Here is a 20,475-nt window from a genome sequence, read left to right on the forward strand (position 1 = left end):
AGAGGAAGATGAAGAAGAGTCTCCCTGGAATAAAGCCGGTTGGTCTCTGAAACAACAACAACTAGTCACAAAGACTTATCATGACCTCATGGGCTTTGTAACACCAAAGCAATGGAAGGAGTACTTTTACGGACTACGACAGAGTCTGAGGACTACGACAAAGTCTGAGGAATAAAGTCTGGCGGTAATGCAACACTTGGATGCCAACCGCCATAAAACAACAACAACAACAACAACAACACTTAGATACCAGCCGCCATAAAACACTATAGAAGAAGAAGACAGTAGCAGAGCAGCTCTCTCTCTCTCTCTCTCTCTTTCTCTCTCTTTTTCTCTCTCCTTCTCTATCTTTCTCTTTTTCTCTCCCTATCACTCTTTTTGTTGTTGTTGTTGTGTCACGTTTAATGGCGGTTGGCAGCCAAATGAAAAGGTGCATTTACCGCCACCTACTGTAGTTGTATGTCTTCAAAGTATGTGTTTTACACTATAGCGTAAAAGAAAAAAAGGAGAGAGAAAGAAAGAAAGAAAGAGAGAGAAGGTATGGTATAGAGTAAAACACATATTTTGAAGACGTACAACTATAGTATTAGTTTACGTTGATCTGTCCACACACAATCCAGTAGGTGGCGGTAAATTCACCTTTTCAGTTGGCTGCCAACCGCCATTAAAAGTAACAGAAGCAGAAAAGTTAGATTCTAAAAGCTAAGTGTAGCATCCAGTTGAATTGAAAAGGCAAGAACTGATGGTTAAAATTAATTTGTATTGTCCATTCCATGTCATTCAACCAACGTCAGAGCTAGGTAGGAACAAATAAAGAATGATTCCCATTTTGTCTGTATAAACACTGTTACTAGCTCATTACATTAGCATTACTGTTTTCTATACATTTGTAAAATAAACATTTAAATTGTTCAATAATACATTAATTCATATTACAAACCTTGTTCCTCTGTTGATTGAGGCTTGATCTTTCCATTCATTTCACTGTAACTTCTGGTGACACAGGAAGTTCCCAAAATAAAAGCAAAAACTTAAAAATTTACCTTTACAAGCAGGGAGACGAGTTTTAATGGAACCAGGACACAAAGCGTGTGAGGCGGGACACAGGAGGGACAGAGGAGAGACAGAGGGGAGACACAGGAGAGACAAAGGAGATACAGGAGGGACAGAGGCAAACCTGTGAGGGGGCACAGAGGCAGGCTGGTCCCACTCCACTACTATCTGTTGCTCAAAACACGTCTGTAACCCGTAATGTCACCAAATTTCTTGCACCCCCTTTGGTACCGCTCTGTGCGCCCCACACTTTGTGAAGCTCTGGATGAAGACATAAAAGAGAAGTGTGCAGATAAAATCCTTTCAGCCACCACAGAAGCCTCCCAAGAGCCTCCCCAAGAACCACTACAGAAACACCCCAAGAGTCCCCCAGAGCCACCACAGAAGCCCCCAGAGTCACCCCAAGGCCACCACAGGAGCCCCCTAAGAGCCATACAAGAGCCATTCCAAAAAGCAACCCCAGGAGCCATGCAAAAGCCACTTGAGGAGCCATACAAAAATGCAAAGCAAGTTTATTAGAATCACAAAACAGATAAAGACATGAAAAGTGTGCAGATATAAACCTTTCTGTCATTATAAGAACAACCCCAGGAGCCACCCAGGAGCCACCCCGAGAGTCCTGTTCAAGAATCACCCAGGAGCCACCACAATAATTATATTAATATTAACAATAACAATAATATAACAATGATACTATAATAAACATTGATGTATGAAGTATGTATTGCTTCTTAGTTTATTATGTATTTTTCCCTGGTTGCAGTTTTTTGTTGCCTTAAAATGAATCACAAACAAAATTGAAATTAAAAAACAAATTACCCTAAGGATCATAAAGGTCCCTTTTTCGAAAAAGAAAATAAGAAAAAAGTAAAGACAGAGAAAAATGTAATTGAATTTCTAGTGTTGTGTTCTAGTGGCTTTTATATTTATTTATTTGCTATATTTTGAGTGTTTTATCAGCCCCCCCGTGGATCCTTCCGCCCTCGCCTCCAGCCTCCACAGTCGGCCCTGGCCGTACCGCGCAGCTATGGGCCTGCCGCCGGTGCCGGTGACCTAGCGTTTACTGACACGAAAGTCGGCCAAATTTCCCTTCACATCTTTGCTAACTTGCTCCAGAAAAATGCCGGACCACAGGTAAGCCGCCTCGAGTGTGTTGTCGGGCTATTTGTGGTCAAACTGCCATGGGATAAAGCTTGTTGTCATTCAGTCTAAACAAGGATGCGGAGGGAGAGCAGGCAGCGCTAGTTCTGCGTAAGGACATCGACGCTGTTTCCAATAAAGCTTCTAATAGCGCGTTACTTTGCACCTAAATGTGCTGCGTACTTCTCTTTATACACAATGCCAATATATTTGCCACGTAAACAAAACGGTTATCGGACCAAAATCCTGTTGGGATATAATGATACGTGTTGGGTCGCGTCATAAGCCAGAGCAAAGAGACCGGAGGAGGATTGCGGTGATGGATAAAGCCGCGGTGCGTGAACAGATAAACGCATTAGCACAAACGCTTGTGCACCAGGGACTCACTATTGCATATGTGTTAGCTCCGTTAGCCCTGTTTGTACCTCGCACTAGAGAGGCCTGTGTTAAAGGGATCCATGTGTTTACTGGCAAGCTCAGAAACGTTTGACTTCATTTGAATTTAGGCTATAGGACAAATGGTTTCCTAAAACACTACATATTTGGTTTTAAAACACTATTGGATTGTCTAATTGTGGTTGTGGTCATTAAGGTGTTTTGACATGCCTACATAATATTAATTTTTCGGAGTGTGAGTATCTGAACATGGCCATAACAATTTAAATAATTAAACTTTTTCTTCATTTGATCTCATTGTCATTGCCATCACATCGTCAAAATGGAATAACATTTAATAAAAAATATAAATATATATTTATTTTCTTGCTCACCTTAGGATTAATTAATACATACAGCAAGCTGCTTATCCTTTATTTTTTATTTTACCAATGTATTTCATGCTGCATGTAGGTAGTCTGTTATGTATAGAGTTAGTAATTTTAAGAAAATGTCAGTCTTAATGAATAATTTAGTTTAATCAATGTGACCACAAGGAAGGCTTTCCCAGTCCCATCTGTTTTAGGTCAAATATAAAATATGTTTGAATGTCTAGACAAAGACATGCATTGATTCTAAAATGACAAATATTTAGACTTTATCATGTTGTAGCCCAAATCACTTCCAAAGTTACACAAGGACATGGCTAAATAATTCAAAATAGAGATGCAAATACTGTCATAAAGCAGGCCTAACGCTTGTTTGACCCAATATTCATTACAAAAATGGAATGTCATAATGGAAACTATTTTACCTGGTCTGAAATAGGACTGATCTTGTGTAGAGTTGAGGGCTGCAAGATATATCACAATTAAATCAAAAACACAATTTGAATTGTCACAAATAGCAAACTACATATACTGTAATTATTGAATTCCTTCGCAAACAAGAAATGGTCCTGTATTATCATGTATAAAACCAGTTAACCCTGGAGTTCAGATCTCTAGAAAAATGTTATGAAAAGTATTATATTGTATTAGTTCAGTAGTTCACTTTCTTATTATCCCAAATGTTGATGCTCGTGGATGTACATTTTTAACAGAATCCATTTATTAAAATAAAAGGTGCAAATCTTACAATGTTTGTCAGATAAATTGTAATTAGATATTTTGCCAACATTGTTCAGCCCTAGTAGAGTTAGAATTGTTCCTATTTAACTAAATATTTAAGATACATCATGTAAATGTTTTGGTCGAGGTTCTGCCAATTTTCTCCATGAAGCAATATTGCTTCATGCAAATGTAATGCCAAACAGTGGTGTATTCTCTGCAAAGTAATAACATTTCCATAGAGACAATTATGATGTATTGCTACAGAAAAAAATTACAAAACAGTATATGATCATACTGAAACTACTTCATGTCACTGAAACAATAATACAAAAGCAGTATACAGTATCTCAATGTCAAGCTACAGAGACAAATCTGATTGTACAACAATAAATTAATGAAAAAAATCCCAATCCCCAATTATTATATTGGTTCGCGCTCAAATATTTTGAACTATAAGTTGATATAGTAATATTTGTGACAGGCCCAGGTCTCGTTTTAAAGCATATTTTATTTATCATGCATTTATCTTCTATCATTGCCATTAAAAGCAGCGCATGTTGTTTTGCAGCTAAGTGTGGGTGCGGGACACAGCAGCCATGTTCTGGAAGTTTGACCTGCACACGGCCTCTCACCTGGAGGCGCTGCTTGACCAGGAGGACGTGAGCCTGAGCCAGCTGCTGGAGGAGGAGGATGTTCTGCAGGAGTGCAAGGCTCAGAACAGGAGGTGCACACAAAGTCATGCACTTTAAAGATGGATCTGTGTTAGAATGTCATAAACTCGATTTTAGTGATGCAATTATTGAGAAGAAACAGCACTCTTTTATGACTGACGCCATAGCCAAACAGTGAAATACTACATTTACACTTTGCACTAGATTTAGATTGTCTAGATTGAATTAAAATGGTTTATTTTTGCTTTTAAAATTTGTAACATTATGAAGAAAAAAAAGACCGAGCTGGCTGGCAAGGATACTCTGTAAATATGGTGACCTAAAAATCACAATTATCAATGAAGAGAATAATCTGGACATCCCTTCCCTTTGTAGTCTAGTTAGATAATTAGTGAATGACCAATGCTTACAGTAGTAAGTTCTATGAGGGTTTACTAGTCCCATCTTAAATAGGCCTAATACTATGTGGGGCTATAACTAAAAAAGGTAGGTTCTGCTAATAGTACTTTAGAGCCATTTCCACTGTCAGTACTGCTCGGAATCCTGCCTCATTTCCTGTTCAGACAATAAGAGTGGTTTTGATCAATTCCATTCAAATGCCAAGCCAGCGGTCGCAACAGAGAGCTTTACAGTCAGCTCCTCTGTGTGTACTCAAATCACAGTCAAATCACTTCAGAATAATATTTCTTCAGTAAAAGTAGGAAGTAGTGGTCCAGGAAATTACTCAAGTAGGAGTCATTGTTAGAGTAACTGTTATTGTCCCCCTGGGGAATCAAAGAGCCTCTCCTCAGGAGCAGTGGCCCCTGGACCCATCTCCAGATCTTATGCTCGGCTTGGTCTGGACTACCTTTACATTTGACCAATTTACCTGTGTATGTTTTGGGTTACACTGTCAAAAGTACATTTTTATTCAAGTAAATGTTACTGAGTACGATACTACAGTTACATGTTAACTGTGCCCTGTCCTTTCTTTTAAATAAATACATGAAATATATAAAAAATAAACTCAAACGGCTTAGCAGTGTTGGGAAGTAACTAACAGTGTCCCAAGAAAACTTACAAATTCAGACAAATAATTCCTTGCTTCCTAAAACCAAAGGAATACATCACATTATTTGACATGTAATTTAGGCTTCACACCGCACAGTTTAAGTTAGGGAAAACAAGTTGCAAATTAGTGCAATTTTCCTTCTCTAATCAGTGATAAATAAATATGTTCCAAACTATGAAACAAACATAAAGTTGTTTTAATCCTATGTCATGGTTTTGCACTAATATAATCTAACTCAAATTGAAAGTATTCTAAGTATTCTGAATACAGTACTCTCATTACCATTACCATTACAGAATACATAAAAAAATAAATTTTAATGTAGGTATTCAGTATTCTGTAACATTTTAAAAGTACTTATCCCAACACTGCAAATAAGCAATCGATCACTGAAATAAGCTACTGGATCTGTAAAGACCTAGTCCTGGAAATGTGCTTTGAATGTTATTGCAGTGTCCTGTTTTTGTTTGCTCTGTTTGTACCTGATTTACTAAGTAATCTGTAGATAGACCCATTTTAAGATGTTAGTCAATGTTTTGCTAATAACCAGTTTTTTCACAGTTCACAATTCACTTGATAGGCAAATCTTTATTGCCATTCATGATTTGGCACATAATTGAATAGCAAGCGTTGTCTGTGCAAAAAATACAACAACAAAAAACGACATATAAAGTATAATGTCTAGCTTTTCTAAAAAGTATAACTCTTACATGGACAAAATGGAACTGTTTCTCTGCCTTGTCTTTGCAGACTTCTCCTGTTCTTGTGCAAAGACCAGTCCATGCAGGAGCTGGTCCGTTTAATCACTACAGAGCCCCCTGCTGGTGGAGAGGAGACAAAACGCTTCAAGTATGTTTTCCAGGATTTATTTGAACGAGATGTATGTTTTTCTTTGTGCATGACTTCTCTCCCTAAAGTCTGAAGCCGGAGTCTATTCTGTCCAATATTTTGTAATGAGTGTGTTTTCAGGTTTTCAAACATCGCGTGTGAGCTGCTGACATGTGACGTTGGGGTGATCAACGATAAGCTGGGGAATGAGGAGCCTCTACTGGAGATCTTGTACTCTTTCCTTGATCAGCCCCCTCCTCTGAACCCCCTGCTGGCATCCTTCTTCAGCAAAACTATCGGAAACCTTATCGCACGGAAGACTGAACAGGTAAACAACCAGAACACTCTAAAAGGAAACATATTATCAAGCTTTGAACCATGTTCTGTCAGTGTTCCCTCCCCGTTATATTTGGATTGATTCATGCATATCTGAGTAATCCTTTATTGTTCTGTATTATAGGCTCGAGTGTTCTCACCTACCCCCTATTCCCGCACACTGCTTTGTACTTACTTGTGATTATTCCAAGTCAAACATGTTGGGTTCAAAAATGTCACATTTGTTAAAATTTGCCTCTTATCAGTTCTGCAGTTTTGAACAGGAAGTCAATGAAAATGTGTCTATTATTACGGTGTTTTAGATCAATATTGAGATTTACAATGAACAAAATGTAAAATAATATTCTTAGCATGTTATGCTACTAAATACCCAGAAAGATATAAAAGGCTTTCTTTAACCTCATCGTATTTCAGAGATAGTGTAGTATATAGTATATTACAATTTCAATATCAATATCAATACTAAATAATAGATTCAATGCTAGATACCAATTTCAAGATTTCAATCCCACAATGATAACCAAAAATAGACTACACAATAGTCATTTTCAACACAAATAACAGGAAGCTGTTATTTGGTTTATACTAGTTCTGATAGATCTCAAGATCTAAAACTGTTCAAGAAAGCTCAAATTTTTTCAGTATTGATACTTTAAATGAGATACATCCACTGATTGATTTTGTTTCTAACATGACAAAACACATAGCGTTAGTTTAAAAAAAAAAGTGTGTGTGTGTGTGTGTGAGTGAGTGCGTGTGCGAGTGCGTGTGCGAGTGCGAGTGCGAGTGCGAGTGTGTGTGCGAGTGCGTGTGCGTGTGCGAGTGCGATTGCGATTGCGAGTGTGTGTGCGAGTGCGATTGCGGGTGTGTGTGTGTGTGTGTGTATGTATGTATGTATATACAAAGCATACACATTGCAACATTGTGAAGTGTGAAGGACAGAAAGGCCTCTTAAAGCCTGTTGTACCTGTATTATTTTTACAAAAGGAAAATACATATCAAATAATGATCTTTCAAATTACCACAGTTCCAAGTGCATTCAAGTACATTAAAAAAAAAAAAATTGAACAGAAATAAAGCTTTGTAGTTATGCCATCCCAAGTACCACAGGACTAGTCTCACAGGACTAGTCTCACTAAACACTGGTCTAAAACTGAGCTAAAAGAGGCCCAAACCTGGACTGAGTAATGCCTGAACTGAGAACAGGTTGCATTCACATTCTAGGATTTGATGATGTCATGAGCAAAAACAGTCCACAAACATTGAACCCTCATTATTTGTTTGGGGTTAGCTCCCCAAATCTGCAATCTGACTTACTTGTACTTACTAGAATTACTTGTCTCCAGCTGAGTTTTAAACAATATGGATTGTAGAATGTTATGATGATACTGATCTAAACATATTGAATAACATAATGTAATGATAGTAAGTATTATATTTCTCTATTGATTTGTAGGTGATTAGCTTTCTGCGGCGTAAAGAGGGCTTCCTGTCCCTGGTCCTGAAGCACATCGACACGTCCGCCATGATGGACGTTCTGCTCAGACTGATCAGCTGTGTGGAGCCTCCGCCACTCAGGCTGGAGACACTCACGGTGAGTACTTACACTTGTATGTAGTGAAGGCTTTCACAGTACAGAGTGGGATGTATGTGTATATGTATAATAAATATCCAAGAAGACAAAAATGTGCATACTAACTAACTGGGAGGTGAAATATAATTATATTGTATTGTCAAAAATCTCATCAATAATATTGTTGGCTGTCACAATATATTGAATTGCAAGCTCCTTTGCCTAAATGCATTGATCTCTTACAGCAGCAGTGTTAAACAGAAGGAACTACATAGACCATGGTCCTTTTTTCCATTTTAGCGCAGAAAACACTGAAACAGGTGCTTTTGATTTTAGCGGCGTCTTACAAGAGTTGAAGTGTCAAATGAGGGCGTAGAAATAACGTCCAGCAGCCTCATGCGCATATAGTGTCTTAAACCGGAAACTCTATCTTTACAATACAGAAACAAAGGAAATGCACGTTTAGACAGGTGAATTTTTATTTTAGCCCTGATTTGAAGTTTTGATCCTGAGGGGTTGTGGAAAGAGTTGTTTTATTGCTTTTCAGTTTGAAGTTGTGATCCATCCAGGTTTTGATATCGTTTGTTGGTGGACAGAATAGCTGGGGTGATTCTGTTTTCTTTTCAAAATGTCTCAGCAAACATCGTATTGTGAAATTAATACTGTGGTGATATCGTACTGTGAGATTTGCAAATTTGACATCCCTTCTACCTACCTGCCCCCATCTCCATTAAATATTACAGACCTGTGAAATGTTGTGACCTCATTTGAAAAGCCTACAATAAAGTAGGGTAAATATTCAATGCAGTGACAAAACCATCAGGTGGTGCTGTTTGTGTTCTATGTGTCCACAGTGGCTGAATGAGGAGAAATTAGCGCAGAGGCTGATCGAGCTGATCCACCCTGAGAGAGAGGAGGAGGTGCACTCACGGCTTAACACTTATGGACAGTGTTTTTACTGTTTTCATACAAAACATCTTTTTTACTCCACAGAGGCAGTCGAACGCTTCACAGACTTTGTGTGACATTATCCGTCTGAGCAGAGACCAGGCCAATCAACTTCAAGAGCTGTCACAGCCCGACCCTCTGCTGTCTGTGCTTGAATCGTAAGTCCTGCATCGTTATCATAGCAATTAGGTGTATGTAGGTATTAGGTGGATGGATTTTGTTTATCTCAAATGTTTCGGGGTCCTCAGTTTACAAATGTAACACTTTTAATTTTGTATTACTTTCACATCATCTGATTATCGCCACCACAGACATTGTCTGACTCCATTGTCACTACAGACATTGTTGATTCGGCCCTCAGAGGCGACTGTTGTTGTAATTTTGGGCCTTACAAAAATAAATTGAATTGAATTATAATTATTACCATAAATATCTACAAACTGTCTTATGCTGTGAATGCAGGACAACTGCATTCACACTGTCTCCAAAAACTAAACAAATTATTAGGGCTGGGCAAGTTAACGCGTTATTATCGCATTAAATCATCACTTATATAACGTGATAAATTATTTTAACGCGCATTAACGCAGGTCGGATTCCCCTGGTCCGCACCAGTTCTAAAGCCTTGTACCAACCGTTGCGGCCGATTCGCGCCCGACGCAGAATTTGAATGCGCGTTCTCGACGCGTCGGACTCATGTCCGTAGAATACACTCAGCAGCAGACGTGCGTCCAAGTCGTCCTGCACATGCGCCGTGGAGGAGTTGTGCTGTGTTGCTTTTCTCGTGGTGTAAATGGAGTTTAATGTTTGCTTTGGTTTATTAACTCTACAAAGTCAGCTGCTACGGCAACCCGCCGGGGGCCCGGGTGAGCAGGTCCCGCCGGTGGCCCGCGTGAGCAGGTCCCACCGGGGGCCCGCGTGAGCAGGTCCCGACGGGCGCCGTAGCTGGGGAGATCCGCGAGAAGGGCCCGGCGCGCGCCTTTATCATCTGAAAACGTGAATAATCTGGTGCCTTAGCAACTGGTTTAGTGCAGAGGAGTAAAAAAACACCCAGTTTTAGGAATCTACAAACTTTTCTGGTTCTTTTCAATGCCCTGGCAGTGGCAATAAGCTTTAGTCTTGTGTTTGATAACATTGTTTAAGTTAAAATGCACACAATGTATTTATTTTTATTTAACTGGTTAAGTGTTTGTTTGCACAACTAATGTTATGGCGCTTTAGTGTCAAGTTCTAAGAATGTACAAACTGTACTGAAGTGTTTTCTGGTTTAGGGACATTTGGTACTAGACTGGTTATGCTGCCCCTAAAATGTGTTTTGAGTGTCTAATGTTTCATGAGATTACAATGTTTCTGACGTTACCTCCGAAGTGGCCTGTTCATCTTTAATGATTGTGGCTCAGGATTTTGTGGCAAGTGAATACTTAATTTTTTATTTAACTGCTACTGACTAAAAATGCTGATGCACTTTACACTTCTTTAGAATTCATTTTGAATTTTGCACGTAAAAATGTGATTAATTGTGATTAATCAGGGAAATAATGTGATTAATCGCGATTAAAAATGTTCATCGTTGCCCAGCCCTATAAATTATTAATGAAAGAAGAATAAATTTCTTCTGGATAAGACCAGTTGACCCTGTTTTCGAGACTAACTAATTGATTAAAGAGATAACAGAGAAGCATGCAGTTAGGACCCAGAGCCTACTAACACCAGGAGACTCTGAAGCTAAAAGTACGCTGCTGTGAGGAGGACCTGAGCAGGTTGTGTTTTTCAGACAAACTTCTGTGGAGCAGTTGTTACAGAACATGTTCTCTGGAGAGAGGACCGAGAGCTGCATCATCAATGGAATCCAAGTGCTTCTTACACTGCTGGAGATCAGGAGGCCTGTGTGAGTGGCAAACCAGTCCAATCCATGCCTTTTATTGTTCTTTTCACGTTGCGCTAACAGATTCTCACATTGTCTTTGGGCTTTGACAGAGTGGATGGCATCATGGACGCTCAGGGATTTGAAAGAAGTTACCTGGTGAACAGCAGCATATTGTTGGCCATTGAGCCACATTTAAAACATTTCCATCAGCTACTTTTAGAACCACCCAAGGTTTGTCACTGTCACTAATTCAAGACTATGGTCATACTATTTTTAAATTATATGAATAGAGAAATAATGTGTATTGGTTGTATTCACATGATATCATAACATTTTAAACTGTCTACTGTCGACTATAGATTAAAATTGAGATGGAGTTGGAAGAATTCACTGTTTAACTGCCAGATTGACCTGGTTTATGGTTCATATCTCTGTAATTACATATGTTACATATTTTGAGTTGTTCCCAGACAAACATATTTCACCACAATACCACAGTAAATGCTCCGTGTGTGGAGTCTTCCACCTGGAGCTTTGCTGCAGTAAAAGCATAAAGTTTAGATGTAACATGGATGATCATTCAACAGAAACATTGTGACAAGCGGGTGAGAATTCTTGTAACAGTCTCCCAAAAGGGAAATCATTTTGGGCATTCCAGGACTAAATTAATTAGTGACCCTAATGCACTATGATCACAAAATCGTGATTGTTGTCATCTAAAAGATATTATAGACATAAAACAAGTGTGTAAGCACAATCCAGAACAAAAAAAAGTTCACTATCTTTAGTGTAGTAAAATAGTAAATTGCTCATTGAGTTCTATAAACCCCTGCCCTCCATCTGAAAACATGATGCAATCCAACGAGAGCAAGTTGAGTTTTAAATTGTTTTATGGTGTCCTCAAACCCTTGTAGAAAAGTGCGGTGCTGACAAGCCTGGGCGTGCTGCAGGAGCCTTTGGGGAACACTCGGCTGCATGTGGCCCGGCTTGTGGCCTCTCTACTCTACACCAGCTCCTCCAGCCATGCTGTGGTAGCCCATGAGCTGTGTCGACTCAATTCCATGGACCTGCTGCTGGTGAGACTGACAAATACAGCCACAAGGATTTATTCACTCTTGTTATTAATGATTTTCACCAACACTTTGTACTTCTAATCTCGGTACTCTACCACCTCTGTAAATATGCCATCATCCATGCTTTTAAAAATATATACATACTGAATGTGTGCTAGATTCGATTTTTTTACTTGTAATCCTTCCTCAGGACTTGTTCTTCAAATACACATGGAACAACTTCCTTCACCTTCAAGTGGAGCTGTGTGTGGCGGCCATCTTGAGGCCCTGTGCGCACGAGATGAGACTGCAGCCAAATCTGGGCTCCCAAGACAAAAGCCAACAGACTAGCGAGGCGGGCCCCCAGGAGCCCAGCGAGGCCCCGAGCACGACCAACAGCCCTTTGGACCAGCCTGAGAACTCTGCACACAACTTACTCATGAGCCATGTAAGGGTCAGAACTGTTTTACACAAAGCTAGTCTCAAAGTTTGACATGGAAATATTAAGATTGAGTTTTTTTAAAAGATGTTCCAGCACTGCCAGCTGGTCCAGCGGATTTTAGTGGCATGGGAAGAGAACGATAAACTGCAGTAAGTACTAAAAACAAAATGTTGTGAAATACCAATAACCAGTTGTTCAGTTTGTTTCAGGTACTTGAACAAGAACATAAGTAGATCATCATTTTACATTGTGTTAATTGAATATCACAATATGAATCAAAATCATGCTTAATGATAGAAACAGGTTCATTGCGTGCTGGAATCAATCTAAATACAACTGTGAGCAAACTGAGTCATTCATTTAAAATGAGGACCATTTAGCCATAAAGAAATCCGTTTTAATTTGCAGTCTTGCTGTCATTTCCCCCATATGATATATGTCTGCACAAATGGCTTTGGCCATAATGGTCCTAATTTTCTTTGCAGGTAATAATTTAACAAACTTAAATTAATTGTATTGCCATTTTTGTGAGCAACACAAAACATGGTTTTGTAAAGTGCAGTGTGCAAAGGTATTCAGGCCCCCAAGTCAATATTTATAGACCGCCTTTCTCTGCAGTTACTGCTGAAAGTCTTTTGGGGTTTGTTTCTACACCTTTGCTCACCTACAGACTGAAATGTTTGCCCATTCTTCAGATTTGATGGAGAAAATGTTTCAGTATTTTTCAGATCTTGCCACAGATTCTCAATCGGATTTAGGTCTGGACTGTCTAAAACATGAATACCGGTTTGTTTTGTTTTAAACCTCTTCATTGTAGCTCTAGCTTTATGTTTAGGGTCGTTGTCCTGCTGAAGATGAACCTCGGCCACAGTCTCAAGTCTTTTGCAGACACCAGCAGGTTTTCTTTGCCCAGTATTTGGCTCCATCCATCTTCCCATCAGCTCTGAGCAGCTCCACTGTCCCTGCTGAAGAAAAGCAGCCCCACAGCATGATGCTGCACCGCCATGTTAGACAGAGAGAATGGTGTGTTCAGAGTCATGTGCTCTGTTAGTTTTTTGCCACACAGAGCATTTTACTTTTAGGCCAAAACTTTCAGTTTTGGTCTGATCAAAGCAGAGCACCTTCTTCCACATATTGGCTTCTGGCAAACTGCAAACTGGACTTCTTATGACTGTTAACAATAGCTTTCTTCTTACCGTTCTTCCATAAAGGCCAGATTTTTGTAGTGCATGTCTAATATTTGTCCTGTGGACAGATTCCCTGTCCACCTGACTGTGGATCTCTGCAGCTCCTCCTTAGGTCAACAGTCAATCTTTCAGCAATCATCAGGAAACTTTTGACCGCAATCGGTTGCACTCAGGGAAAAGAGGCTGAATACCTTTACACACTGTACTTTTCAGATTTGTTTTGCTCTTTCACAAAACAAGTTTGTGGTTGGGATGTTACAAAATCTGCAAAAAACACAGAAAATTTAGATGTGATAAAGGTAGTTAAAAAAAAACAAAGTTTTACTTTCCCATTCAACTGGCCTTACTACTGGGTTGTTAGTAGTTTTATATCCCTCCCCAAGCGTAACTTTCCAGTCCTTAAAGCAACAGACTGTAACTCTGCAGGTGATACATCACCCGTGGGATTCCCTCGAAATAGAAAAATGATGATGATTAAAATGATACATTCTTCACTATGATAGATATGTTTTATGCAATACTGTGGAATATTATAGATAAATGAACAACATTTCTATTGAAACAAGCCGAAGGAGGCTCCAGGCAGAAGTACAAATCAGGGCTGTGAAGAAGTAAGCCCGCTCACAGTAAGGGGTTTCAGTGCAATAAAAACATCAACACAAATGGCTTAAAAGTTACATACTAGGGCTTTAATTATTGTATTCGTTCCCATTTTCCTTCAATTTGTGGTGACCTCCTCAGTATAGATAGTATAGTGTATAGATATGAGATATGTATTAACTAGTGATTGTCCTTTTGATCGCAGATGTAAATATATATATTCACCTTCACCTTACCTTTACTTAAATATTTGTATATATAAAAACACTTCACATTTTCGTTGAAGTGTCTTAAAAAAAATCAGGCCTCTATTTTCAAACATTTGATCAGGCCTTTTTTCAGCCCATTTGTTCAAGCCTGATGCAGGGGGTCATTTTGAGTGATCTTGTACTTTGAGAGATAAGTGCTATTATCAAGTTTCAGGAAAATTGTTCCTTTCTGATTTGAAGGATTTCATGAGGACCCGTACCCATTCATTTGAATTTTCATGTCCAATCCTTCATATCAGAAAGAAATTATGAACAGACCTATTATCAAACCGATAATAGGTGACAGTTGAGCTGCACTCTGTCCCGTGATGTTGCTGTTACTTGTCTGCTCATCTGATCATACAGATTTATTATACTGCAGATGTATGATTAAGTCAGAGGTCTGTTCATAAGAAAGTATATTATAATTAAATCACAAGACTTAATGACCTAATATAAAAAAGACCAAATTAATGTTGTTGGAACCTAATGAGATTATTTGAGAGACTGGATTATGAACCAACTCGGCCTGTGTTTTAAATCAGCAAAAGCCCTTGGTTTGTCAAAGGGATATTTAGTGCCTTGTGTGACATTCATTGGAATCAAACACAGATGTTGAAATTTGAATTGATTCTAATTGTATGTTATGGCCTGGTCCAAATCATCTGGAATTTAGTGACATGAAACTACACTGGCACCAACTTCAATTTGTCTACTTAGCATGATTATTATTAGTAGTAGCAGAAGTAGTATTTATACCTAAAAAGTGCAGCGTTGAACTTTTGTTCAAAGCTTTGGAATGGAATATTCCACAGAATGGATTTAAATCCAATCTCCCAGTGTTGTGCCATGGGCCTGGGACCTGGGCCTTCAGTGAGGTACTACACAGTCCCACCCGAATTAATCCACATCTTATTACCATCATTATGATGCCATGGCTCTAGACCAGACATGGGCAAACTACGGCCCGTTTGTCTTTATAATCCGGCCTTATATATATATATATATATATATATATATATATATATATATATATTCTATATTTTTTGCCTTTAGGCCAGATCTGGGCATTTGTGGCCCCAAGGGGCAAGATGTGGCCCTCGGCATGTTTTAATGTCTGTAACATCTGTCTGCACTTGTATCCTTTATAAAGTTGACATGAAATTAATATAATATGATAGATTCAATAGCCTATATTTGACATAAAAGTGATATTTTATTTGATATTAATGTTTTTATTTTATTTTTTTACTTGCCTGGATTTGAATATGGCCCTCGGAGGAAAATAATTGCCCACCCCTGCTCTACGCTATACATTTAGACAGAACTGCAGTTTAAGCAGGCGTCACGTCACCTTGAAATTTACATTTTTATTCAGAGAATTGCAGGGGAAGAGTACAATATAGTTCAGTTCAACTAAGTTCAATATTTCCCTATTTTCTTTTATATTTTACCTTTTCATTGTGCAGCCCCATTGCCCTGCGCGCTTGTTCGTTGAGCTGTAGATCCACAAGGGTGTCCCCAAAAGTTTTCCAAAGCAACATTGCTTGTAAGTGCCCAGTGTTACTTTGGAGTCTCGTTGACAAAATCGATCACTTGCAAATAGGCATTTCCAGTACAGTTTGCAGTGCTTCTCGGAGCCTGTGAGCCATTGATAGAGTTCATAGTTGGAACTTTGGAACGAACTCGCCTGTGACAGGCTTTGCAGCGTCGGCGTCGACCTCTCCTTACAATGGCTTAATTGTCCTGAAAAGTTCGTCTTGAGAATGACGTTATAATAATAGGTTCATCCCGACTCAAAACTTTTGGCGACAGAGCATTCTCCCGAGCAGCACCCCGACTCTGGAACTCCCTCCCCCAACCTGTCCGCCACTCTCCCTCACTCACAAAATTCAAATCCCGCCTAAAAACATACCTCTTCACCCAAGCCTATGACCTCCCCCTCCCCTAGCCTCCTCTACCCCATTGCCTACTCTTCTACCCCCTGTTACATCCCCATCTTTTTCTCTCTACTTCTTCTGTCTTGTTCATTTTATCTGTATATTAATGTGTATTGTACGTGTTGTCCCCCCCTGTCTGTAAATACCCCCCCCCCCATTTTTATTATGTTCAGCGTCTTTGGGTCACTGAAAAGCGCTATATAAATAAAAGTTATTATTATTATTATTATAATTATATCCTCGACCAAACCAAATTGATATATTTTCCTCCTTCCACCATTGTGGGTTGAAAAAACAGCTTAGTAGTACGCAAATACTAGTTTCCTAGTTCTGAGGTTCTGCATAGGACCTGCCTCTCACGTGCACGCGCTACGCCTGCTAGAGGGCGTATAATAGCCTACTCTAAAGCTGATTGTTGAAAAAAATAAAAAATATTTCCATTTTTTCATTTTCACTTTAAGCTACAAGCGCCCGCACTGTTGATTCTGTAGGCCTGAGGGCAGATTTTAGACCCCTGGCAACAAATGATGGCTGAATATGATTGGATAAAAGATCTAACATAAAGACCAGCCCTCCAAATCTCAACCTCGGGCTGGAAGTAGTGCAACCAAGAGGAAAGCCATGAAATGAAGAGTATAACTCTTACTCTGGGGAATAATTTAATACATATTTGTGGGAAAATATATATATATTTTTTAATTATATTCTGATTATGTTTAGGCCAGCAGAGAAGGCCTTGCTGGCCCTGATGGCTCCATAGAGACAAGGTGGCTCCACCAGGCCAAGTTACAGGTTAAATCTGTAGAGAAGCAAGCCCACTCTAAAACGTACAACTACAGTAGGTGGCGGTAATATAATGTAACTCTTACCAACCTTCATACCAACCGTGATAAAACACCAAAGAAGAAGAAGAAGAAGAAGAAGAAGAAGAAGAAGCCCACTCAGAGTAAACAATGGAAAGATATTTGTCTATGAATGAAACACTTTCAATGTATAAATAAATACAAGACAGGTGTAATGCCACAAGAAAAATTACATCTTAAAACATTGAGATTATTAAATGTTTTTTTCTTTGCCTGGATCATTGCCTTAGACATGTTTTTTATGAGTTGGTTTAGTGGAATAGTTTGCAGAGATAAATAATTATTTTCCACAAGTCAAGTGGCAGTTTGTGAAGAAAAGTTGAAAATTACAGGAAGTATTGCTGTTCTAAAATAGAATGCCTCAATGTCATCAAATCATTAAGATACATTTAATCTAAAATGCAGACACAATTTTCTGAGAGTTTAAACAATCATTTAACAAAATAAAGGTGCTATCAGGTATTATTGTTTGTCAAATCATAACTATCAGGTAATTTATATAGATTTTGGTGATTGCTTATAATGTGTTTGCTCGGTAACTGTTGTGGGATTACCTCAGATTACAGTATGTCACATCTACTGCTCATGTCCAACCAGAAGGTAGCATTATAAACTTCACCAAAATTGGGAATTGGCCAAATCTTTAGTAAACTCTTAATTGCAATGTACTCTAACCTGTCATTTGCACGTTTACCTCTTCCAGGTCAGAAGGTGGCATGAGGAGGGGCTACATGGGCCATCTTACCAGGATCGCCAACACAGTGGTCCACAACCTGGAGAAGGGCCCAGTGCACACTCAGATCAGCCATCTAATATCAGGTCAGTCTACCGCAAAATGTTCACACAAGAGTTGTTGACCTTTAAAACATACTGTGTGGATGTAGAGCTTCCCGAGGACATCAGGGGGCGCTGGGAAAGCTTTGTGGAACAGACCCTGGCGGAGACCAACAGGAAGAACACGATAGACCTGGTAAACACACTTTACTCATGTTTTATCAAGTGGTAGAGTTACCAAAATGTACTCAAGTAAAAATAGTTACAGACAGTAACCAGTTTAAAGTTTGCCTCCTATCGTTACTGCCAGTGACTTTCTAATTAATTACTTTTTTTAACTGGGCTAAAACTGAGGAGTTCATGGTGACATCCTGCCTAAATATTCGAGCCTCAACGACAAGAAAACTAAGAAATGCACATAAAATTGACTGTAGAAATGTATTTGAATTGCTACTTTTGACCAAAGTAGCACAATTTAAAATGTTATCAAAATCACTAAATGAAAAGATTTAACAGTTCTTTACCCCTCTTCATCTTGATACTTTTACATTTTACTATCTTAAAGTGTAATTTTCAATGGGTCCTTCAAACCCTTAAATGTTTAGGTCCAATTTAATGGTGCTATTCTTACTTGATTAATTATATTTGCTCATGTGTCTACTTGTATTAAACTTGAGTTCATCCTCCAGCACTGATTACTGCAGTAGTGTCATTGTAACACAAAATGAATGTGGCTTACACAGTGGCGGCTGGTGGTGCAAAATATAGGGGGGGCTATTTAAAATGACCATGTTTTTGGTTTTTTTAAATGTCCAAAATTTAATATTTAACATTGACTGTATGGATACATATTTTAAATACACATTTACAACTGAATTCTTTAAGTAAACACACTTTATTTACACTTTTGTTAAAGATAATACAATGACTTAGAGGCAGATACCATTTGTGAGAAAATACATTTGACATAAAATTACAATTTACACTTTATAAAAAATCAGATTGAAAAGAGCAAATCAAAGATACTGTACCTTATAGTGCAAATAGCAATTACTACATTAAGAGGAAATAAAAACACAAACAATTGTTGGTGTTTCATAAAACAGCTTCTAAGTGACATTAGTTACCCTGAACTACATGTGTAACATTTTAAATTTTTATATTTAATCATCACAGACATTATTGCTGTATGGAAAGTTGTACTTGTCATTTATAGCATTCTTTCATGGGTTTTCTAATAACAAAAGCATATTTCTATGTATAGAAGTTAAGCAATACTTAATTCTTAACGTTAAACTAAAAAAAAACACTCCTCTTTAGTGTGTTTGTTGTCAAGGTAACGGAGCACGGAGTTTGACAGATCACATGTCTCGGCTCGGATTGATATGAAATCAGCTGCTTTCACTTCAACACGAATAAAGCCAGCAAACAGTTGAGCAGCTCATTCTGAGTCGTTTTGGACGTACCTTTTGTAACAGACGTTTGTAGATGCAGTTTTAAGACATAAACACGGAAAACACAGCGTGTGGCACTTCCGCGTACGGCGCGCGCACATGCCTCTGTCTTTAGCATAAAAAGCGTAGCTCCATGGCGTAAAATGGGCGCTCCAGAAAGCGCCCATCAGTCGCTATTTTCCTATGGTAAATGCCATAGTGACGTGAATATATATTATTACTGTACACATTTGCACTAATAAGAATATAAGATATTTCTGAATAAATTATATTGTTTTTAGACAAAAAAATAAATTTACGTAGTCCATAATGGACCAGCCGCTGCTGGGCTTATCTTACATGCAATATTCCCTCAAATTTTTCATCTGTCTGGGCAAACACACAAGCTCCCTGAGCACACTGAGGACCACTGTGAGCAACATCAGATATGCACGCTGTGGCCACACACCAATATCACACTGTTCAAAATCTTGCATCATAGCAAGTATTACAAGAGTTAAATTACAGCAACGACTTTCATTAGTTTACTTTTATTACAAGCAATTTGGCCCACTTAAAATTAAAAATACAAAAATCATGTTGTTCATGAGATGTATAGTATGTTATATGTGAGAGTCCTGCTTTGGCCTGGCTGTGGTCCAGTTTTGGCCTGGCTGAGGGTCCGGTTCTGGAACAAATGAGACATATACACCTTTCAGACATAACATTTTGTTCACATTAAAACATTCATGTGCTGTAGCTTGTGATACAGTGTCTTTGTCCGTAAAACTTTTTTTTTACTAGCATTTCTTCCATCCATAAATTATCTAGTAGTAACAACATGTAATGATTAATATCCATAAATAAAAATCTGCATAAATGTCTCTAGTATATGCACAAATTGTGACTTTAATTTTAACTTTTTTCACGTCTGTCCCTCTCACAACTCCAATGGTTGATGACTTCGTCTGCTTCTTGCTTT

The 20,475-nt window shown here is 38.6% G+C and overlaps 1 protein-coding gene across 2 annotated transcripts in view; it reads left to right on the plus strand.

The window, feature by feature from the left end:
- Positions 1–2,050: 2,050 nt before the first annotated feature.
- Positions 2,051–20,475, plus strand: part of ppp6r2b (protein phosphatase 6, regulatory subunit 2b) — a 32,326-nt gene continuing 13,901 nt past the window's right edge. The window contains exons 1-14 of one of the 2 annotated variants that reach the window (XM_072434981.1): positions 2,051–2,187; positions 4,249–4,404; positions 6,153–6,251; positions 6,372–6,558; positions 8,023–8,160; positions 8,994–9,059; positions 9,133–9,245; positions 10,862–10,975; positions 11,065–11,185; positions 11,869–12,030; positions 12,218–12,454; positions 12,533–12,597; positions 17,990–18,105; positions 18,171–18,256. In XM_072434981.1, the coding sequence (XP_072291082.1) occupies positions 4,277–4,404; positions 6,153–6,251; positions 6,372–6,558; positions 8,023–8,160; positions 8,994–9,059; positions 9,133–9,245; positions 10,862–10,975; positions 11,065–11,185; positions 11,869–12,030; positions 12,218–12,454; positions 12,533–12,597; positions 17,990–18,105; positions 18,171–18,256 (1,632 nt within the window). In that variant the 5' untranslated portion in view covers positions 2,051–2,187; positions 4,249–4,276. The remainder of the gene's footprint in view (positions 2,188–4,248; positions 4,405–6,152; positions 6,252–6,371; positions 6,559–8,022; positions 8,161–8,993; positions 9,060–9,132; positions 9,246–10,861; positions 10,976–11,064; positions 11,186–11,868; positions 12,031–12,217; positions 12,455–12,532; positions 12,598–17,989; positions 18,106–18,170; positions 18,257–20,475) is intronic. The other variant, XM_072434980.1, reaches the window with a different exon arrangement.

The sequence above is a fragment of the Eucyclogobius newberryi genome, unplaced genomic scaffold (genome assembly GCF_026437365.1).
Source record: "Eucyclogobius newberryi isolate DKJ021-1_F unplaced genomic scaffold, fEucNew1.0.hap1 SCAF_7, whole genome shotgun sequence".
NCBI classification, from domain to species: domain Eukaryota; kingdom Metazoa; phylum Chordata; class Actinopteri; order Gobiiformes; family Gobiidae; genus Eucyclogobius; species Eucyclogobius newberryi.